The 16750-nt window shown below is 39.6% G+C and overlaps 1 protein-coding gene across 1 annotated transcript in view; it reads right to left on the bottom strand.

Moving 5' to 3' along the window:
* Positions 1-424: 424 nt before the first annotated feature.
* Positions 425-16750, bottom strand: part of SETBP1 (SET binding protein 1) — a 408545-nt gene continuing 392219 nt past the window's right edge. Inside the window, exon 6 of the mRNA XM_053571729.1 lies at positions 425-5780. Coding sequence (XP_053427704.1) covers positions 5185-5780 — 596 coding nt within the window. The 3' untranslated portion in view covers positions 425-5184. The remainder of the gene's footprint in view (positions 5781-16750) is intronic.

The raw sequence follows: 16750 nt of genomic DNA, 5'->3' as shown, positions 1-16750 counted from the left end.
CTGTCTGTCGTTTATTAAATAGTCCTTCCTATCACCCAGTAAAACTTAAAGTGCAAGCAGGGATTCATACTTCAGGTGTCTGATGGAAGACATGCTTAATCTCTCTCCACAATGCTCTTCTAATAATTTAGGACAGGATGGTCTTCAACCTTTGATAGCTTTCAGTAGAGGTGTGACCGGCTCTATGAATCATCCCTGGCTTGATGTCCAGGTAGTACAATATTCTCTGAACAGTAACCTGGTAATTCAGACTCAAATCTTGCCCACAATGTACTTCCCAGTATCATACAAAAACAGATGTTTGGTTAGAATTTTTTCAATGATTCTGTATCCAGTTGGTGAGAGCAAAGACCTCCAAATGCTATTATACTCCTTAGTGATGCGAACCAGATGGAAAATAAAACCAAAGAATTCACAACTCATGTTAGACTGAATTGAATGTCTTTAATTCCACACAATGAATAACATATGAATAGGATTAACTTTTTTTTTTTTTTTTTTTTTTAATAGTTAAGTGCTCTATACTGTGCTAACCTGATCTGGTAGCGAAAAAGACTGAGCTTTCTTTTAGAAAAAAATGTTTAAAACCCAACATCTAAGACCATGGAGGAGCATGACAGTCAGCATGCCAGATGTATCTACGCCTCAAATAACAGCAAGTCCATGTTCATTTTAAATGTACAAAAATGCTTTATGAATAAAAACTGTTACAAAAAGAACATTTCGAACAATGTACAATTTTTCTTGCCTCTATATTCAATAAAATACAAATACATTTTTTGTTCTAAAATATGTTTACATACAATCAAAGTAGAACATGCAAATTACACTTTAAAAAAGGCTTTTAAAAACCACTTATGAATACAAACTAAAAATTAGCCAGCACGACTTGTAAGACAATCTTGTGCCCCATTTTTTCTTTTGAAATATATATGTACATATTTAACACATCATGTGCATTTATTATTATTTAAGAAATAGATTTTTTTTTTTTTATAAAAAGGAAGAAAAAGAAAGACACCAACCTAGGGTGGAACTGCCCTTCCATGTTGACAGTGGGCAGCTCTTTTCAATTTCCCCTCTTTAGTGTTTATTATACCTGGGCAAGTGGGCAATAGATATCCAGGAAGTTTCTTCCTTGGTTGATATGTGCTTCTAAGACTGTTTCCCAAATGACTGAGTCCAAAAGGGACGGAAGACTCATCACTGGGGTGAACTCTCCAAGAAACAAGAGGCAGAGGGAGCTTTGTATTATGGAAAGAAACTTTAAGAAACACCAAGAAAATGCTATGGTATATTACAGTTTGAGTTTCTAGGCACTGTGATGACATTATCTATAAGCTCTGGCATTTGGACCATTGTGATACCCCAGGGTAGTGTTGTGAATAACGTCTATATTTATCTACTTTTACATAACGAGGACTGAAATCCTGCAACGTAACACTTAAATGGCTTTTGAGGCATTTCAGCTTCTGCCACCCCTCTCTCTCCATGCTACAGTTGGTATTTAAAGGCTTTGGAATATATATGTATAGACTTTAGACAGTTCCCAGGTAAATCTTTCTAGTGATAGGGAAAAATATTCTCCAAAAGCTCATTATTTGAATATTTTTGAGTAATAAGCTAGGAGTGGGATTTTCTACTTAAGTCTTAAAACCAAATCCTTTATGATCTGCATGTAGTACATCACCTCATACTATAAGTCTGTCACCACTTGCTTATCATATTGATAGACCCTGCAATGTGCAGAACACAAATTCTGACTGCCATTGAACATGGGCTCTCCCTCCATCCAGCAGCCAAATTAACACGCTAATCTTCTGCCAGCTCTTAGTCACCTTCTCTGGGCTGTCAGGGGATGCTGGAGCTTGGTCCTGCCAAGTCACAAACCAGCCCCTGACCTGCTTTTCTTTTCTTTAACCTTTCTTCTTTTAGGTGTAAGCTAGAGCCAGGCTATCTGAGGAAGTTAAAACTCTGTTACTCCAATTTTGAGGGCGTGAAAAGCAATGGCTCCCCCAGAGACTTAGTAAGGTAGACAAAAGATCCATCATCACCTTCAAGGAGGCTTTTATATCTCGATTTCATCCCATCTCATCATTCATCAGACTCCTTATAAATGGGTCCACATCTGCTTGCTAAAGAAAGTATTCCAGAAAAAGAAAAAAAAAGAAAAATAAATAAAAATGAAGGGGTTTCTCTCAGTATAAAATATTTTGTGGAGCTGTATATGGAATTTTGGGCATTTCAAATGATCTCTTGGGGGTGGGAAGCCAGGCTAGAGAGGCTAGAGATCTCTGTAATCTGGGTCCGGGAGCTGGGTTTTCTGGCTCTGTAACCAACTAGATGTGAAATTACACTGGCCCACTTTTGAGCCTGGACAGGAAAGGAGAAGTTATCAATTGGGTACTTAGAGAATAAAGAAATAGTTGTACTGATGAGATGAGTTAGGTTAATGAATAGTAGAAGAAAAAACACCGTAATGTCATACTGAGGGAAGAGCTGGGTGGTGGGCATAAAAAGCTGTGTAGGGAACCTGACTTGCTCCTACTTCCCAGCAGCTGTTTAGCACGCCTCAGCTTTGTTCCTCTGCAGTTTTCCATTTTATTCCTAGGGTTGTTTATGTAGAGGATTCTTAGTTAATCCATATGGCAACTGCAGAGCAGAATTTATGGATAAATTGCAACCCTGCCACTAATTCTCCTTGAATATCTTTCATTTCTTTGGAAATTCTAACATATCCCAAAGTTATTTAGAATTTCTCACCTACTAGATATTTATACCAATTAAACCTTGGGTCCTCTTTTAAGAAGTTTACCTAGTACGAGCTCTTCCACTTCTGCAAGAAGATTTATCCTATTTATAGACTTGGTTGGGGCGATGGTATAACACAGCAAGAAAGAAGTGAGAAAGAAACAAAGAAGGAAATGATTTCAAAATCTCAGAAGAAGAGAAACTTCTATATGACTTAATTGGAAAGAAAATGGTTGCTGTTTCACAGCAATTACGGGGTGAGAGGGGCTAATTTAAACCTTCCTTTCAGGTGACTTTGGAACTGCTCAGACATGGCTTGAGAATGATAAATTAGAAATGGCTGCTTTGATTTTGCTGTTCAACTTGTGTGAAATGTCAAAGGTCAAACCAGGTCACAAACTGAGTATCTAGAATATAAGCTTTAAAGTACAGGGGAATGCAGGATTAAATGCAACTGAGCTAGTGACCACTCCATGATGACAGCGCAGAATAGAATGACTATTTGGGTAATTTCAACCAACTGTTGGTGCCATGACGAAGCAGTGATGTTTGCAAACATATTCACTTGGTATTTTAAAATTTACTCCCATAGACACCCTATCACTTATTCTCTTATGTTGTCAACAAAAATCCATCTCTCTCTCAAGAAATAATATTGTGTTCTGAACAGATAATACAATTTCCAGCTGGTCCCAACTTCCTGTAAACTTGCCTTAATTTGGAGGTAAACCAGATATTCTAATTCCCATCAGAAAATTTATTTCTCTCCGTCAGTGTTTTGCTTTCTAGAATCTACCATGCCAGGTGTTTGATGTCTTGGGCAAAGGAAAGGGAGGAGTGAGGGAGGAAATTGAAAATACTTATTTGAAATTTCCACATCTGACTTTTAGAAAACATCTATGAAAATGGAGTATCTTCATATTCATTTTGAGTCTTCTTAACATATTTTACTTGGGCTGTGGAGAAGGATAATAGAGATGGAATATCTGTCCACGCTAAACCAATGGCTAGAGTACAACTTGGATGAGGAATGTACAGTGGAAATTGACCATTAAAAGACGATTTGTCACACACAGTTTGCATCCATGCAGACTGATAGATTTATAATTACATTATGTACAAAAATGTTTTAGTTTATTAAGGCAACCACAATTTGGATACTTGTCCAAAGTGGCTTGATATAATTGGAGTGGTGATACCCTTTGAGAATTTTCTTTCTTTTTTTTTTCAGATAAGAACACTTACTCCCATTTGCTTTTAAGAAATAATTATCAAGAGATAATGGACTTCTTGTATTGTCTTTTTGTTTCCCTTTTTCACTAACTTCTGACAACTATTTGTATGAAAAAGATTAGGTACCAAGGCATTGCTAGACACTTGTCTTTCTGGTGGATCTGGAGTTTCAGTTTTTGGCGATTTGTCAGTTATTTCGTTTACTGTGGGATATTAAAACCATTTTATTTTCCTTATGCTATGCTGATATGTTTTAAGTATAAAAATAACGTGGTTGACACCTGTGTCAACAAATTCTTGGCTGCTCTGAGTTACTTATTAAAAAGGCTCTATTAATACTGAGTACCTGTTTTATCTAAGATACAATGATTGGGATTCAAAGCCAGGTTCTTGGGACAGCATGCCAAAGGTGAACTTTATAGCACAGGTAAGGGTTACATTATTTAGATGTGTACCATGAAAAAGAAGGCAGTAAGAACTTTAATGAAAAGGTGTATGGAAGTACAATGGGTAAAGGAAAAGTAGGAATAGACGATGCTAAAATCAGCGGATGTGAGATAGGGAAGCATACAGGAGAACATGAACTCAAGTGTAAGGTCGCCTATCACTAGAATTCCACCTTCTGATCACACAATTCCCTCTGAGAAACTGAACTGTGAAGGGAAAGATTCAGGTCACCTGAAAATCATGTTGGTATCCCAAAGCCTAACAGAGCTTGAAAACCGAAATAAATAAAAACCAATTAAGTAGAAATGGGTTATAGCAATGCCAGTTGAGCAATTTGCAACTTTTCTCCCCTCGGAATGTTTCCTAATTGACAGTGTTTCCCTTTCGATTTTCCTGGCCAGCAAGTGAATTGGAAAGGAGGGCGCACCTTGGCTGTGGGCGGTCGGGTGGCCTGCAGAGAGCACCACGGGCGTTCCCCTCCTGGCCGGGGCTGCTGGCTCTCGTGTAAAGGATCTAGACCCACTAGGCTGGGAACCGCCGTAAAGCGCAGACAACTGCTTTCAGAAGGCGCCCCTCTGCTTTACTTTCCCAAGAGCTCCTGATGTCTCCACCCCGACTTCTGGCCCGACCTGCCTGCCCACTTCTGGAGAGAAGGGCGTCGATGTCCCTGCAGCGGGGGTTCCGCCCCGCCCGGCTCCCGGCACGTCCATGGTGTCAGTTCCCCCAGCCCCAGGTGCACAGCCCAGACCCGCCCTAGGGAAGCCCCTCGCTCTCGCTCCCTCGGGATTTCCGCTGCCTTTTGGCTTTCACCTCCTCCTCCTGGGGGAGCGGCTGCTGCGGGGGCTGGGCGGGAGGCTGGGGCCTGTGTTTCCTCTTTCCGCCTCTGGGGGCCTTGGGCAGCGGCGGCGGCGGCGGCGGCGGCGGCGGCGGGGGGAGGGGCGGCGGCGGCGGGGGCAGCGGCGGCGCCTCCCGGGCCATATGGATGACCGCTTCGATGGTGGCCATGACGCTGTCTTGGCTGGCGGTGGGCTCCAGCACAAGCGGGCTCAGGCTGGGCTTCTGGCCCCTTTTGCTGGGCAGGTCGATGCATTTTTCCAGTACCGGCATTTGGTCTCTGGAGTCCTCATCGAACGCGGTGGGCTGCTTCCGGGGCCGTCCGCGCCTCTTTTTGACGAAGTTGTTGCCGGTCTTTGATTGTCTCTGCAGCCGCTTGGCCTTCAGAATCTTGTTCACGTGGTCCAGGTTCTTCTTGGTGGACAGGATCTTGGTGTAGTTGCACATCTTCCGCACCTCGCACTGGATGGCTTCGATCTCGCGCCGCTTGAATCGCTTCTTCAGGGAGGAGCTGGCTGTAAGAGGGGAAGGAAGAAGAAATTGAGCACAGGAGGCCAGCTGCCTTAAACCCAGCGTTCTCCCTGTATTTGGCTACAAAGATTATGGAGACTTAGTGCTATGGATGTGACTCAGTACCCAATATTTATTCTTTAATGTTTTTTAGAATTAAAAATAATAAAATAAATATTGGTCAGATATGTGTTATATGTGTAAAATACTGTTGCTCCCATTTTCAAAATGTGGGAATAAACTTAACGTTGTTGAAGTGACGAGGCTTGGAGCCGTAAAATCAATGGTGTAATCACAGCATAAATTTTCCCATTAGTTTTCATATTAAGGGTTTGATGTTTTTGTGCAGCCTTTTAACATTGGATCCTATTCATCTTATCATTAAATTATGTATTTTCTCCTTTTGCAGACATTGAATGAATAAAAACGTATGCAGGCCTCCATACCAAGCAATTGGGGTAAACCAGATGTACTGTCAACCTCATAGAAGAGATGCTTTATGTAACTGAATTATTTTATTCCTACCCCTCCTCCACGACAGAGGGAGAATTGTTTCCTGGAATATTGTGGTTGGGATGGCACCTTCTCTCCACATTTTCCTCCCCAAAGTTCTGGACTTGTCAAGTTTCCTGGTGGTGTCCAATTAACCAAGCACTTCTTATCCAGTTCATCTGCTGGGAAACTCAAGGGAAATATCAGCCAGGTGTTTCTGAATCAATTATACTCCCCTTACCGGGCTGTTGTTTGCAAAAACCTCTTTTCAAGTCCTGCTGGCCAGATGCGCCTCTATTTTATGAGCCCAACTTCTAGTCTCAGAAAGTCCTGGGCTGCAGCCACTAAATGGCCCTCGGAACTGCTTCGTTTTGAAGTTCAGACACCATAAAGTGTGAATGGCTTCAAGACATAGCCAACCACTCTTTCTTTAGATCATTCTTTCTCCCTGAATTGTTTATAAACAGGCACATGTGTACATACCTGTGTGCACACACACTAACACATACACTGGGTCCCCACCCTCAATGCAGCCACTCCCTTGGGCCGTTTGTTAACTTAAGAAGTGTGTCCTCACTGAGCTATTTGCTGCTGAGATTTACTCTACATGTCCTACCCCAAAGTAGCTCACACAGAAGACCCAAGCATAGAGAGGAATGTGTTTCATTTTAGCATCTTGATTTGTTCTGCCTTTTCATTTTTTTCCTTTAACTTACTAGCAGAGAAGCAGAAAAAATATCTCTAAGGGAGAGTAGGAAAAACATACTGAGAACAGGATACCATTCTCATTTACTCTTGGGCACCCCCATTTCGTTCTTTCCTCTACTTTGCACCACTTCTCCCTCACGCTGTGTCCATCACAGATTGCCAAGTGGGATTTATTTGAAGTTATCTACAATGCTAGCTTCACAGAGGGAGAGGCAGAGTCCCAGAGGTCAGGTCAAAATGCTACTGCTTTTGGTCAAAGGTCAGTAAGACTGACTGAGCAATGAATAACTACTGAAAAAATTTTAAAATAAGTTATAAAGATCAAAATAGAAAAAAGCCAGAGTGAGCTGCTGACTATAAAAATAAAATTTTTGTAGTTAGTTTTGTAAAAGAAAAAGGTTACTTGATTTTAAGTTCTTGGATGCAGGGAACAATTCTTGTCTGTTCTTCATGTCCCTCACAGGGCCAAGCATGGTGCTTCACATAGAAAGGTACTCAAGAATTGTTTCTGGACTGACAAATCAGACTAATCATTGCTGCCTCGTAGTCATATTCTCCAAAAATTTCTACTTTGGATTTTTAAAACTACCATTGCAAATATAGGGACACTAAGGATTAGCAGGCCCCATGTCAGAGACAAGCAATTTACCTTGTCCACATGGTTCATGAGTAAATGGATCTTAGTCAGAAATACTCAAGAAAACTGGCAATATTTTAAGCATGGTTTCCATTTGCAATTTATCTTCTCTTTAGTTTATATCATCCACAGAGGAAGAAAATGCTATCTGATATATAAAATAGTATACAACTATAAAGTAAATCATTTTGTAACATGTAATACAACATGTAAGTATAAAGTGTATCAATTAGTTGCCAAGACTATATTTGATTAAATAAACGTTGATTGAAATAAATATTCAATGCACCTACTATAGTCCCAACTACACGGGAGGTGGAGGCAAAAGGACCGCTTCAGCCCAAGAATTCTAAGTTGCTATGAGCTAGCACACCACAGCATTCTACCAAGGGCACAGAGTGAGACTCGGTCTCAAAAAAAAAAAAGACGAATAAAAGATGGCAGACTGGAAAAAGCCTCCAACAGAAGCTCCTATCCAGAGAGAAGGATAACGTCCAGAAAATATCCAATTAAGCTGAAGACAGGGAACACAGCCAAGAGAGAAGTTAGATAACTCTAGGTCACCCCTGCTGCGACTCCAAGCTGCGACTCCAAGACAACAATTTTCAGGATAAACCAGATCCCTAACCCCTGCAGAGACTGAGGGAGGAGGCTCATGAGCACTGCCTCCCCCTCACACCCTGCCTGACCGAGTGCCCAGCCCTCCTCTGGGACTCACCTGGAGCCCTGCGCCCACTCCATTCCCCGCCCTCCCTGTCTCCAAACTGTGCTGTGGGTTCTGGGCCGTGCAATGCGCCCTGCCTGGCCGAAGACCCGCTGAGGCTGCGCGCCAGGCTGCCCTGCCTCCGTGCCATGCCTCTGCCCGACCAGAATCGCCAGTGGAGTAGTGTTCTCCTTGCTGAAGTCACTGGGCAGTGGACACTGCCAGAATCTGGTGCAGCGTACCCCTGCTGCCCAATACATGTGCAGCATGCTCCTGGAGCTGCTCCTACAGCCAGAATTCTCTGGCTTTGACAGAGGCAGAGGAGCTGTGCAGGGACACTTCCCACAAAGATCCAGCAACTATAGAGTGATCACACTGGGATCTAATCTTGGAGAAACAACCTCTCCGCCCAAACTCTGTGCACTACCAGAGGAAACCATAACCCACTCTATAGGGATACTGGTGCTGCAGAACGGCAGGGGCAAAGGCACGGTGGCTGAGATAAGCATTTGTTGGCCTAGTACCCCAGGATTAGACTGAGCCCAAGTGGAACACTCACCAGTGGCTATTGAACAACTGAGGCAGGCAGGCCTCTGCACCCCCAGCTGGCTGGTAGCCAAGGGCAGTGGCCAAGCCTCAGGGGCATTGACCTTCCTTTGACTCTGACAGGTGCTAAGCCCTGGCACTTTGCATTATTGGAGTGAGCAGGACTGCAGTACTGCGGAGACACCAGTGATTGGGCATGAAAAAGGAACAAAGTGGAGGAAGAGACTCAGCCCCCTGGTCCTACTGTGCTACCGGGCAGGCCTTTCTGACTCCGTAGAGCACCGGAGAGAGCCAAATCTGAGCAGCCAGTAGACCTATGCTATCTAGCTGCTGGAGACCTTTCAAACTCTCCCACCTGAGAGTTCATACTGACTGGGTCAATTGGTTTGGAACCCCTAACTTGGGACAATCACCCAACACCCTCTTGGGTAATAGCCTAATTGTGTATTAACAGGAAGGGTCGATTTTCCCATTCCAGTTGTTGTCTGGGAAGGTGGGGTTTCTTAATTGCTTGTATTTCTTCACAGCTAAGACTTCACCAGAGTCACTGATCCACCAGGACCAGACAAGAACCAGTTGACTACAAGACTGAGCCACCTTACCTCACCACACCAAGCAGGTTTCCTCAACCTCACACTGTAATACTGTACAGGTCCTTTGCAAAACTAAAGGGGAAAAAGTTGCAGTCATTAGTCCCAGATCCTTAACAAAGGGCTGGTTAACCACAACTCCAGGAAACCCCAATCCAATCTCACCTTACCAGACCACCTAGCCAACAGTGAAAAACAATCATGAGGCAGAATCAGCAGAAAAACTCTAACAACATGAACAATCAGAGCAGATCAACTTCCCCAAGAAATGATAAAGCACACACAGCATAAGATCCTATTCACAAACAAATGGCTGAGTTCAGAATTTGGATAGCAAATAAGATCAACAAAATGGAGGAAATGGAAATTAGAATTTAAAGCAAAAATTCAAAACATGTCTCAGGAATTCAAGGAATTTAAAGACAAAATGACCAAAGATTTTGACACATTAAAACAAGAATTTGCAGCCCTCAAAGATCTAAAAAATACAGTGGAATCCCTCAGTAACAGAATGGCACAGGGAGAAGAAAGGATCTCCAATATTAAAGACAAAGCTTTTGAATGGTCCCAAACACACAAAGATGGAAAAAAGTGGAGAACAAAAATGGATCATTCTCTCAAAGAGCTCTGGGATAATTCGAAGAGTTCTAATATTTGCCTTATAGGAATACCTGAAAGTGATGAGCTTGCTGCGAAGGATACAGATGCTTTGCTTCATGAAATAATTAAAGAGAATTTTTCCAGACATGCCCAGAGATTCTGAAATTCAGATAGCAGACAGTTTTAGAAAACCAGCATGACTCAACCCAAATAAAAATTCTCATAGACACATTATAATTAATTTTGCTAAAGTTAATAAAAAGGAGAAAATTCTGAAAGCTGTAAGACGGAAGAAAACCATTACATACAAAGGGAAGAACATTAGAATGACTGCAGATCTCTCTGCTGAAAACTTTCAAGCTAGAAGAGGGTGGACATTGACCTTTAATCTCCTTAAACAAAATAACTTCCAACCCAGGATCCTTACTCAGATAAACTGAGTTTCATCTATGGTGGAGAAATTAAATACTTTAATGACATTCACATGTTGAAGGAATTTGCCATAACTAAACCAGCTCTTCAGGATATTCTCAGACCTATCCTCCATAATGAACAACACAATCCTTCACCACCAAAGTAAAATCACTCAGAAACTTTTGATCAAATTCTAACTTCCATAGTGGTGAAAGGATTAAAAATGTCCACTGGACTTTTGAAGAACTCCATACCCCAAACTCTGCCTGGTTTATCATTACTCTCAAAAAATGTGAATGGCTTAAATTGCCCTCTAAAGAGACACAGATTGTCTGGCTGGATACAAAAACTCAGGCCAGACATCTGCTGAATACAAGAATCTCACCTTACCTTAAAAGATAAACATAGACTCAGTGTGAAGGAATGGTCATCTATAATTCAGGCAAATGGAAATCAGAAAAAAGGTGTTGCGATTTTATTCGCAGATACAATAGGCTTTAAAACAATCAAAGTAAGAAAAGACAATGATGGTCACTTCTTATTTGTTAAGGGCAACAATCAACATGATGAGATTTCAATTATCAACATTTATGCACCCAACCAGAAAGTACCTCAATTTATAAGAGAAACTCTAACTGACATGAGCAACTTATGAGCAAATTGATTTCCCCCAGCACCATAATTGTTGGAGACTTTAACACTCCTCTGTCAGTGTTGGATAGATCCTCAAAAAAAAAAAAAAATAAATAAATCTAAGCAAAGAAATTTTACAATTAAACTTAACCCGTCAACATTTCCATCTAATAGACATCTATAGAACATTTCATCCTAACAAAATCGAATACACATTCTTGTCATTAGCCCATGGATCATCCTCCAAAATTGATCACATCTTAGGTCACAAATCCAACCTCAGCAAATGTAAAAGAATAGAAATCATTCCTTGTATTTTCTCAGACCACCATGGAATAAAAGTTGAACTCAGTAACAACAGGAATCTCCACATGCATACAAAAACATGGAAACTAAATAATCTCATGCTGTACAATAGCTGTGTTTTAGATGAGATTAAGAAGGAAATTACCAATTTTTTGGAACAAAACAATAATGATGAAACGAACTATCAGAACATCTGGGATACAGCAAAGGCAGTCTTAAGAGGTAAATTTATAGTGTTGCAAACCTTCCTCAAGAGAATGGAAAGAAAGGAAGTCAATAACTTAATGGGACATCTCAAGCAACTGGAAAAGGAAGAACTTTCCAACCCTAAACCCAACAGAAGAAAAGAAATAATTAAAATTAGAGCAGAACTAAATGAAATTGAAAACAAAAGAATCATTCAACAGATCAACCAAAGAGTTTGTTTTTCGAAAAGTTTCATAAAATAGATAAACCATTGGCTAACCTAACCAGAAGTAGAAGAGTAAAATCCCTAATTTCATCAATCAGAAAATGATAAAGGCCAAATAACAATGAACTCCTCAGAAATTCAGCAAATCCTTAATGAATGCTACATAAAACTCTACTCTCAGAAGTATGAAAATCTGAAGGAAATACATCAATACTTGGAAACATGCCACCCTCCTAGACTTAGCCAGAAAGAAATGGAAATGTTGAACAAGCCTATAACAAGCTCTGAAATAGCATCATCTATAAGAAATCTCTGCTAAAAGAAAAGCCCGGGACCAGATGGCTTCACATCAGAATTCTACCAAACCTTTAAAGAGGAACTAGTATCTATATTACTTAATCTTTTCCAAAACATAGAAAAAGGAGGAAGACTTCCCAACTCATTCTATGAAGCAAATATCACCCTGATACCCAAACCAGGAAAAGACCCAAAAAGTAAAGAAAATCATAGACCAATATCTCTAATGAATAATGATGCAAAAATCTTCAATAAGAACCTAGCAAACAGAATCCAACAACACATCAAACAAATTATACACCATGACCAGATGGGTTTCATCCCAGGGTCCCAAGGATGGTTCAGTATATGTAAATCCATAAATATAATACTTCACATAAACAAATTTAAAAACAAAGACCATATGATTCTCTCAATTGATGCAGGAAAGGCTTTTGACAATATCCAGCATCCTTTGTTGATCAGAATGCTTAAGAAAATAGGTATAGATGGAACATTTCTTAAACTGTTAGAGGTCATCTACAGCAAACCCACAGCCAATATCATAGTGAATGGAGTAAAATTGAAATCATTTCCGCTCAGATCAGGAACCAGGCAAGGATGCCCACTGTCTCTACTGCTTTTTAACATTGTAATGGAAGTCTTAGCCAGTGCAGTTAGGCAAGAGAAGGCAATCAAGGGGATTCAAATAGGATCAGAGGAGATCAAACTGTCACTCTTTGCAGATGATATGATTATGTATCTGGAAAACCCCAGGGAATCAACTACAAAACTACTAGAAGTGATCAAGGAATATAGTAATGTCTCAGGATACAAAATTAACACTCATAAATCTGTAGCTTTTATATACACCAACAATAGTCAAGGGGAAAAAACAATCAAAGATTCTATTCCCTTTACAATAGGGCCAAAGAAGATGAAATATCTGGGAGTGTATATAACTAAGGATGTGAAAGATTTCTATAAAGAGAACTATAAAACTCTGAGAAAAGAAATAGCTGAAGATGTTAATAAATGGAAAAATATATCATGCTCATGGCTGGGAAGAATCAACATTGTTAAAATGTCCATACTACTTAAAGCAATTTTCAGATTTAACGTGATCCCTATTAAAGCACCTCTCTCGTATTTTAAAGACCTGGAAAAATTACTACTTTGTTTCATATAGAAACAGAAAAAATCTCCAATAGACAAGACATTACTAAGAAATAAAAACAAATCGGGAGAATCACACTTCTAGACTTCAGACTATATTATAAATTGATAGTGATCAAAGCAGCATGGTACTGGCACAAAAATAGAGAGGTAGATGTGTAGAACAGAATTGAAGACCAAGAGGTGAACTCAGACACTTATCATCATTTGATTTTTGATAAGCCTATTAAAAATATAAATTGGGGGAAAGATTCCCTATTCAATAAATGGTGTTGGACAAGTTGGCTGGCAACCTGCAGAAGACTGAAACTGGACTCACACCATTCTCCTATAATAAAAATTGACTCTCACTGGTTAAAGGAATTAAACTTAAGACATGAAACTATAAATATTCCTAGAGAGAGTGCAGGGGAAATGCTTGAAAAAATTGGCCTGGGAGAATACTCCTTGAGGAAGACATCCCGGGCAACTGAAGCAACATCAAAAATACATTACTGGGATCTGATCAAATTAAAAAGCTTCTGCACTGCCAAGAACACACTAAGTAAAGCAAATAGCTTTCAGAATGGGAGAGGATTTTTGCAAGGTATACTACCAACAAAGGTCTAATAACTCACAGAGAACTCAAACTTATTACTAAGCAAAAAACAAGTGATCCCATTTCATTGTGGGCAAGAGACATGAATAGAAGCTTCTCTGAAGAAGACAGGCGCATGGCCTACAGACACATGAAAAAATGCTCATCATCTTTAATCATCAGAGAAATGCAAACCAAAACCTCTCTGAGATACCATCTAACTCCATTAAGAGTAGCCCACATCATAAAATCCAAAAACAAAAGATGTTGGCGTGGATGTGGAGAAAAGGGAACACTTCTGCACTGCTGGTGGGAATGCAAGCTAGTACATTCCTTTTGGAAGGAAGTTTGGAGAACTCTCAGGGATTTAAATTTAGACCTGCAGTTTGATCCTGCAATTCCTCTTCTAGGTGTATATCCAAAGGAGCAAAAATCATTTGGCAATAAAAATATTTGCACCAGATTGTTTAATTCAGCTCAATTCATAATAGCCAAGCCATGGAAGAAGCCCAAGTGCCCATTGACCCATGAATGGATTAATAAATTGTGGTATATGTATACCATGGAATACTATGAAGCAGTAAAAAAAAAGGAGACTTTACCTCTTTTATGTTTACATGGATGGAGCTGGAAAATATTCTTCTTAGTAAAGTATCTCAGGAATGGGAAAAAAATATCCAATGTACTCAGTACTACTGTGAAACCAATTGATAATAACTCACACTTGCATATGAAAAATGAAACACAATTTTAGCCCAAGATGAAGGAGGGAAGGGGAAGGAGAGGGATGGGGAGGAGGTGGGAGGGATAGTAGGGGATAGTAGGGGGACCACAACTATGGAGCACATTGCAAGTACAAGTTGGATCTATCATGTGTAGAGCACAAATGTCCTAATGTTATAATTGGGTAAATTAGGTGAAAGCTATATTGATTAGTATGATGCAAACACTCCAATTTGTACAAATAATCAACACACTGAAATTTGCATAAATGTATTTATGATCTATGTGCAAAAGACTTAATTAAAACCTGCAAATAAATAAATAAATAAAAGAAAGGTCCTAATTTGGAGAATTCTGTCCACCACAACAAAGCAACTAATAATGAATCTATTAAAGATGATCCAAGAAAAAAAAATACTAAATGCACTATTATGTTGTTTGGGACAAATCTTAAGTGTTTTGTTTTTAGAGTGAAGTGCCAAAAGAACAAGAACAAAAATAAAAACCCAGCAAAAACCAAGTCAAAAAATAAACAAAAACCTAGATGACAATCTCATATTCAAAAGTTTTTATTGTGTTATATAATTTTTTAATAAGTTCTTACATCAAAAATTGAGTATGAGATAAAAATTAATTCTGATAGTGTAAACCTACCAAATAGTACTAAAAATGACATAACAAACTCCCTGGCACCTCTTAACAAATGTTAACATTTTGTCATATTAGCTTTTTTTTTTTAATGGAAGAAAGCATGGTAGATTGAGGTAAGTCATTGCTCCCCTCCCATTCCCTTAATGCTTGTATTTATATTTTTATTGCACATATATTTACTCATATGTTCTGAATGTACCTGATGTTGGGAGCCATATAAGGAACTGGGAAACTTGCTCATCGTTGGTGGGAGTGTAAACTGGTATAATCACTTTGGAGAGTGACTGAGCAACTGTTAAGGTTGAAGATGTGATATTCAGTGCCCTGGCCCCTTGTCAAGATCACCACTTTTATTCATCTGTTAATAAGAGGCAAAAGTTATTGAGGATGGTCCTTGAAGCTCAGCGCATGTTGAAGAAAAGGTAAAACAATCTAATGTTAATTAGGACGGTAATGAATCAAGAATAATACATGGAGCAATGGAATATATTATAAGAGATAATATATATCCACTGCTTATATATCTATTAAGATGAATAAACTACATATGAACATATCAACATGGTTAAAATCTTAAAAAAAACAGTTGTGTAGAAAAAGAAATCATGAAAGTATTTGTAAGCATATCACTTACATAAGTTTAAACACACACATTCTTGAATTTTTTTTTTATTAAATCATAGCTGTGTACATTGATATGATCATGGGGCATCATTCATTAGCTTCACAGACTGTTTGACACACTTTCATCACACTGGTTAACATAGCCTTCCTGGCATTCTCTCAGTTACTGTGCCAAGACACTAACATTCCACATTTACCAAGTTTCACATATACCCTTGTAAGATGCACTGCTGGTGTAATCCCACCAATGCCCTTCCCTCTACCCCCCTGCCCCCTCCCTCCCCTCCCTTTCCTTCTTCCCCCTACTCTTAGGTTGCAACTGGGTTATAGCTTTCATGTGAAAGCCCTAAATTAGTTTCATAGTGGGGCTGAGTACATTGGGTACTTTTTCTTCCATTCTTGAGATACTTTACTAAGAAGAATATGTTCCAGCTCCATCCATGTAAACATGAAAGAAGTAAAGTCTCCATCTTTCTTTAAGGCTGCATAATATTCCATGGTGTACATATACCACAATTTATTAATCCATTCGTGGATCGATGGGCACTTGAGCTTTTTCCATGACTTAGCAATTATGAATAGGACTGCAATAAACATTCTGGTACAAATATCTTTGTTATGATGTGATTTTTGGTCTTCTGGGTATATGCCCAGTAGAGGGATTACAGGATTGAATGGCAGATCTATTTTTAGATCTCTAAGTGCTCTAAATATCTCTTTCCAAAAGGAATGTATTAATTTGCATTCCTACCAGCAGCGCAAAAGTGTTCCCTTTTCTCCACATCCGCGCCAACATCTCTGGTCTTGGGATTTTGTGATATAGGCTAGTCTCACTGGAGTTAGATGGTATCTCAAAGTAGTTTTGATTTGCATTTCTCTGATGATTAAAGATGATGAGCATTTTTTC

Source organism: Nycticebus coucang, chromosome 19 (genome assembly GCF_027406575.1).
Source record: "Nycticebus coucang isolate mNycCou1 chromosome 19, mNycCou1.pri, whole genome shotgun sequence".
Taxonomy (NCBI): Eukaryota; Metazoa; Chordata; class Mammalia; order Primates; family Lorisidae; genus Nycticebus; species Nycticebus coucang.
Note: the sequence above shows the minus strand (reverse complement) of the source record. Positions and strands in the feature narration are given on the sequence as shown.